General features: G+C 34.9%; 1 protein-coding gene across 1 annotated transcript in view; it reads right to left on the reverse strand.

Moving 5' to 3' along the window:
* Positions 1–1,775: 1,775 nt before the first annotated feature.
* The window catches only part of LOC144975568 (uncharacterized), a 12,656-nt gene continuing 6,931 nt past the window's right edge, over positions 1,776–7,500 (reverse strand). The window contains exons 5-7 of the mRNA XM_078919731.1: positions 6,555–6,711; positions 3,683–3,741; positions 1,776–2,032 (exon numbers count right to left, since the gene is read on the reverse strand). Of these exons, the coding sequence (XP_078775857.1) occupies positions 3,698–3,741; positions 6,555–6,711 (201 nt within the window). The 3' untranslated portion in view covers positions 1,776–2,032; positions 3,683–3,697. The remainder of the gene's footprint in view (positions 2,033–3,682; positions 3,742–6,554; positions 6,712–7,500) is intronic.

Below are 7,500 nucleotides of genomic sequence, written 5' to 3' on the forward strand. Positions count from 1 at the left end.
GCTGAATTTGCTTGACCTATCGTCTGCTTTTGATACTATTGATCACAATCTTCTTCTCAAACGTCTTGAAATTACTTATGGCGTGTCTGGTGCAGCGCTTGATTGGTTTAGGTCATATTTGTTTAATCGTAAACAGATTATTACGGTGGATGAATATAGATCGGAGGAAATCTTTCTTGATTGTGGGGTTCCCCAGGGTTCAGTACTTGGACCCGTTCTTTTTGTTTTGTACGTTGGCCCTCTGTCTAAAATCATCAGAAGTTTCTGTCTGTCTTACCATCAATACGCTGATGATACGCAATTGTACTGCGTTTCCAATATGAGAAATTTACAAGAAGTATCAGCCAATAGTAAAAATTGTATCCAAAGTGTTAAGAAATGGATGAATGAGAACAGACTGAAACTGAATGATGATAAGACGGAGGTGCTGTATGTGGGGAACAGGAAGTGGAAAAGTGAAACAGATTTGAAGTTGGGGGATGCCTCTATTCAAATTGTTGACAAAGTGAAAAACCTTGGCACATTCTTAGACTCTGGACTGTCGATGGAGCATCAGGTTAATAATTTGGTTAGATCTCTCTTTTTCCAACTAAAAAAGATTGCTTCCATTAGACGGTTCATATCTGAGGATGTGACCAAGCACCTGGTTGTGTCCCTCGTACTATCGAAATTGGATTATTGTAATGCTCTGTTGTTTGGCGTTTCGCAATACAATCTGAAACGTCTTCAGATTGTCCAAAACAGCGCTGCCAGACTAGTATTTATGAAGCGTAGGTGCGACTCTGCCGGACCTCTACTTCATGACCTGCATTGGCTGCCTGTTGAGAAAAGAATTAAATTCAAAGCTTGTGTTTTAGTGTATCGTTGTCTTGAAGGTACTGCCCCTTCCTACCTTTCAGAACTAATTGAAAGATATTCAAAACCCCGCCCCTTACGTTCGGCCAGTGATTCCACAAAACTAGTTGTCCCTCGAATTCGGAAAAATGCTGGAATGAGATCCTTTTCTCATTTCGGACCCTCTATATGGAACGCCTTACCGCAGAGCATTCGTGAAAAAGAATCTTTGTCTATTTTTAAACGTTCGCTTAAAACATATTTGTTTCGATTTTAGTAGATGGTATGAGAAGCAAGATAGGTTTGGTTTGTGTTGTGTGTTGTGTTGTGTGTGTGTATGTGTGTGTGTGTGTGTGTGCTTGTGTGTGTGAATGAGTATGTTTCAGCCAAAGTAATTTGTAATTTAAGCGCTTAGAGTCTGGTGTCTCGGAGTTATAGCGCTATATAAGTTTTCAGCATTATTATTGTTATCATATAAGTATATATTATTTTATTTGTATTTGTCTAATATAAATCCCAAATCTGACATACGCAGATCGAATAACTGAACGCAATTGGGTTGATTTGTTATTATTGTCAGTATCGACTTGCACTTAATATATGACATGTGTGCTTGATTCATCAATAATTGACGTATAACATTTGGCCAAAATTTTTAAAAAGGTGTTTTTTCCTGAGTAAGGTAATCTATTCTTTGAATGGGCAAATGAAAAGACTATCATTAAATCAATGATGCTTCTGTTTTTTATACAATTGTTATATTATTATAATATTTCGATTTCTATGTAAAAGACATTGATGTACGTCTAATGAGAGAAATGAATAATAATTGTCAAATTGAATGGAAGATTCAGTTTAATCAATGAAGATAGATAATATTGACGTTTCGGATTTACCATTTGTTAACAAAACACGATGAATGAAACACTCAAGACCAAAGGCATTTTATTTGATTATTATTTATTTTTCTTCGAACTTCAAGTACCAACATCATTGATGCTATGTATTTTGAAGAAAAACTCACAACATTCGCCAGCCGACTTTAACGTAGCAACACACAAAACTATGTGTAACCGGAATCATTTACAGTCTGATTGATACAATTTGTTGAGAACTGCACATAAAAAAATAACGAGCTGAAATCAAAAACAAAGAGCTGACTGGCGTCAATTTTGTTCCATCTATATCCAATTTTCATCTAGGAGAAAGAGAGAGAAAAAATATTACCCATCGGAAGCCAAGAATAATTTTAGAGAGCAGTTAAACCCTCTCCTTACCACCTATTGGAAAGTCGTCATATTTGTTACGATGCAACCGTCACTTTTCTCATCCAGATATAATTTCTTTTTGCTATAGCTATAAGAATTTGACATCCTGTAATATGGTTCATATTGTCAAACAAAATTACGTATAGAATGTGTTTGTTGCTTTTCTGTTTAAATAAGAAATGTCTGTTTTTGTGTTGGGTGGGTGTGAAGTTTTGGGGAGCATTCTGAAAATGGTTGGTAAGGAGAGGGTTAATGTGACAGCCGTTGTTGGTGTTTAGATTGAGAAATGATGATGATCTTCTCTTGAAGGGTTCTAAATCTGTTGTGTTCGCATGTGGTTCGGGAAGAGCATTCCTGTTTTGGAATGTGTGGGGTGCAAATGAATATCGGAAGATGCTTTGAGTCTGTAGATTGGTGTCTTAGTGTTTTTGAGTGACGTATATATATATAAACATTGACTTCTCTCATCAGGAAGTGGAAGTGAAAGTAGATTGTTGTGTTTTCGTATTTTTATAGATTCGTGTTTATGGAGGTTCGTAATCACATAAAAGGTGTTTGTTTCTATGTCTGCATGAGGAAGTTAGTTCGTTTCTTCTGTTGAGTGTTGCTATGATCGGTTTAGTGATGATGAAGAATTTTTCTTCCAAGCAGAGGTTGCAAATCTTAGAAGAGGGGGAGTACGACTGTGCTCTGGAGATGATTTACAGAAGATTTGCAACCTCTGCTTGGAAGAAAAATATAAAATATAGGAGATTCGGGGAGACCTCATTCAATTGTATAAATACGTCCATCATGATATTGATTTGGAAACTTCTGATTTTCTTTTCATTTACGAGTACAAAAATTATCAGAGGAGACCGGTTTAACATCTTTATTGACAGATACAAAACTAGAATAAGGGTTTTTTTTTTTTATGAACAGATCTGTAAAACTTTGAAATTATATCAAGTATGAAACAAAAATGCTACTTTGTGGACAGATTCAAAAAGATGCTTAATAAAGAAATAATCAATTCCTGTTCATTTATGATTAAATTTAAACATAAAGGGTGTTAAAAGGTCAGCTGACCTAAATCAACCGTTACATGATATAATATGATAGAGAGCTTGTGCTTGGTTGAAGACTTTGGGACGGTTGGCTCAATATACTACAAGAATATACAGTAGTGGCGGATCAAATAGTGTAATATTTTTATTGACTAGATATTGTTCTCTGTGCTGAATAATACAAAGTAATATCTTCGCACCAGAAAACAATAGCTCCGAATTTCCTATCGCTTCATTACAATAAAATGGATCCCAAGAATGACAAAATCAGCTCACAAATTACGGAATTATAAATTATTCATATTTTTTGTGTTTACAAAATTGTCATCAAAGTCATTTTTCTTCGCCAAAGTTGAATTTTGTGTCCGATGTTTACCAAGCAAAGTGCAATATTAATGCTTCCCATCCGCAAATAGAACAGACCCACATTGCAACTTCTACAACATTTTAAATTGATAAAAATCAAAGCTGAAAACAACTAGCAGAACACTGAAAGCCCTGTCATTTCCTTCACAGTGATTGGATTTTACTTACTGAGTCCAGTCTTGACTACCTCCTACATTGTTCGGCCATCGAGCGGGATCGGGTTAAAACTTAGAGAGTTAAAATAAAATAAAATTACATTACATTAAAAAAAAACAACAAAAAAAGAACTATTAAAAATAACCCTCACATTTCAGATATCGAGATTTAGTCGATTTCTCTTTTTTCTCCTTTTTTTCTTATCAAACCCTAGGTCCAAATATTAGGAGGTCTTATAACCAAACAGTTATGGGTCTGATTTAACATTGTAGTCTGATGTCACGCCGCCCGGCAACGGCGGCCATCTTGGTTTTAAACAAAGAAAATCATTACTTTTTATTCTTCATACTGGCTAGAACTTTTCATTTGCCTTGTTATCAGAATGTGTAAAAGTCAAAACATGATCAAATGTATGTTTTTTCCCCCTCTGGATACGCTTTTATGCTCGCCGGAGAAATATTTCATACGGCGTCAGCCATTGTTCCGACAGTTTAGAGCCAGTGTTACTAAGTTACCATGCGTCATTAGGAAGGAAGTGACGTTACGACTGTTGAAGAGTATTACAACAATGAGACCATACCAATTTGGATTATGAGACCGGCAAATATCTAAACAGTCAATCCAAACTGATACGATTTTTAAGGAGGGTCAGAGTGTTCTTGCTATGTGTAAATCGATATGACATTTCAATAAATTTTTTTAAAATGATCGTTAAGAAGGGGGTTAAAGGGGAATATTCTTGTCTTCTTTATGTATAGATCAATACCAGGAGTGCATCGATACTCAAATTCTCTCTGATGATTCGACATTGTTCAATAAAGTAACCAATAAGGGAGCAGGAACAGGTAAATCAAAATTAATCATTTATACGGCGCAATATCCATTAAGCGTAGAAGGGGTCTCTGGCAAACAGCAACACATATCATGGAAGACGATAGGGACATGACACCTGTTAGGCGATATTAAATATTCGTCGGACAAAGTCAATGCTGTTAACGACCAGGTACTCATTTTGCACCTGAGTACGGTAAGAGAATGTGAGTAAAGAGCTTTTCTAAGGAATCAACTATGTGCGGCTCAAAATGAGACTCGAAACCAGAACTCTCCGATCAGAAGACGAGTTCTATACCACTGGATTACGTAGCCGCACCTGAGATAAGATAAAGATCTTGAGTTTTAAGATGCACCGAGGAAACACGTACTCCTGAGAAAAGTATAGACATTCCATAGTCCCAACTATCGAGTAACCTCTGTGGTGTAATGCTTGCATGTCTGTACGGCAATCAGGAGGTTTGAGGGTCGATTCCCAGTCGAGACTGGCGGCTCTTGTTTTGGAATGTTTTTAAAAATAAAATCTTGCATCTTTCTGTTTGGACCTGCTTCATATTTTGTACTATATGCAAACTTTCCAGCATCTAGCTCATTCCAACATAAATCTGTTTTAATACAATTTATCACAACATTTATATATTTTCTTCATCTTTCATGGCTTGTACAAACTGGACAAAACAAAGATGAACTTTTGCCATACTCGTACACGAGTTTAAAAACATTACTTTAAATTCGTCTTGAATGAAAAAGTCAACCTCTATCTTATTGAACGGAAGCAAAATGTCTTCTGGCGTCCCTTTTATCTCTTTCCTGATAGTTGTATATCTAATACTGTCTTTTATACACGCTCCCACTCTCGTCTCTTAACATGTCCAAAAACCGTTTCAATCTATTTTCTCTCATCTTTATCGATTACTTCAGTCAACCTTCGAATCCGTTCATTTCTCACTCTATCTTTTCTTGTCCAGCCAAGTGACCATCTCAGCATCCGCAATTCTGCCACCTCAACTTTATCTTGTTTCTTTGTCGTAGCTGCTGTCTTTAATCCATACAACATTATTGGTCTTACAACAGAAGTATATTGTTTTCCCTTCAACTTTGCGGAGATTTGTTTCTCAAACATAACTCCAGTTACTTTCCTCCAATTATTCCAACCTGCCTGGATCCTCTTTTTTACCTCAATCTCATTGCCCCCATCTCCTTGTACAGTTGTTCCTAAGTATTTGAATTGATTTGTCTCTGGCATATCCTCTTCTCCTATCTGTTTTGGTGGTCCTGCTGACTGTTGACCAATGCACAAATACTCTGTCGTCGATCTGCTTACCCTTATTCCTCCTCCTTTCCAACACCCGTCTCCAGCTCCTATTTCAGTTTTGTATCATTCAAACGTACCATGTTGTCCGAATGCATCATACCACACGGTGTCTTACACCGAATATGTTCTGAAAGAACGTCCAATACGATTGCAAATAGCAATGCGCTAAGTGCAGATCCCTGGTGTGATCCTACTCTTTCATTAAATGGTTCAGTTGAGCCAAACAGATGTCCTTACCATTGTCTTGTTACCTTCGTACATATATTGTACAACTTTGATACTATTCTCTGTTTCCTCCTGTGCTGGGGTTATTCACAAACCACATTTCCTCTCTAAGGGCCCCTTTCATAGGCTTTCTTCTTATCAATGAACGCACAATGTAATTCTCTTTGCAATGCCTTATACTTCTCTGCTGTCACTTTTAGAGCAAATAATATCAGAGCGGTTAACACGTTGAAATTTGAATTTATATAGAGAGATGTGAAATAAAAACATAAATACGTTATCTTTTTATTGATTTTTCGTTGTTGGTTGAAGAAGCGTTTTGAGCCCGAAACATTCCGTGTTTGGTATTTTGTTCTTTTTTGAAGCCTTTGTGAGTCGGTGAATCACACATATATTAATATATCATTATTTCAAAAACGAATTTTAAACTTACATTTTGCCCAACAGGCATGTTTAGTGGATATTGCGCTATTTCAATGTTCTAGTTTTATCTTTATGATAATATTAACCTACAGCTGATTGTTACAGTCCCTGTTGCCACGGCTTTACCAGGGGCATACATATATTGTTCATAACACACGTAGTCTCCTGAATCAAGGTAAGTTGGGTTGTGGATGGAGAGGGTAAGCTTTATTTTTGTGCCGGGATCCGAAAAAACATAACCATCAATCTGTTTGATAAACGAAATGGTTATTCAGTATAAGATACAATCAGATAATAGTGTTTGGCACTGTTCAGTATCCATAGGGAACTCGTGTTTATAAAGAAAGTGAAAAATGAGACATTCTCGGTTGCGTGATCGTTGCAATGTCACCCCTGCCTGCTCTTACAAAAATTCGCAGAATTACGAAATGTTGGCTCCAATATCAAAACTTCATGAGCTTCTCTAAGATATTAAATCTTATTGAAATGAAAGTACATCCCAGACTACATAATTGTAAGGATTTTGAGTTTATTTAATCCTTGTGAGGGTAAATTTCCGATTTGCAAAGTTAACTATAGCGACTAGTACAAACTTTATCTACCAAACATTACGAATCTATGTATTTTCAAGTAGGCAGGTCAGCAATGTACAAAAATAAATTGAGCGACCTTTTTTTTACTTTGATAAATAAAACATGTATAACTAATATAAATTACCTGAATTCAATCAATTATTTTTGATAATACAATTGTCATAATTTATAATAATATCAATCTTAATCATACGATATATAATAATATATGATATAATATATATAATAATAATAATAATAATAATAATAATAATAATAAATAATAAATAATAATAATAATAATAATATAATAATATAATAATAATAATATGATGATATAATAATAATAATAATAATAATAATAATAATAATAATAATAAAATAATAATAATAATAATAATAATAATAATAATAATAATAAATAATAATAATAATAATAATAATAATAATAATAATATAATAAT

This window comes from Berghia stephanieae, chromosome 6, assembly GCF_034508935.2.
Source record: "Berghia stephanieae isolate SIO BIC M18660-M18661 chromosome 6, UCSD_Bste_1.3, whole genome shotgun sequence".
In the NCBI taxonomy this organism is placed as follows: Eukaryota; Metazoa; Mollusca; class Gastropoda; order Nudibranchia; family Aeolidiidae; genus Berghia; species Berghia stephanieae.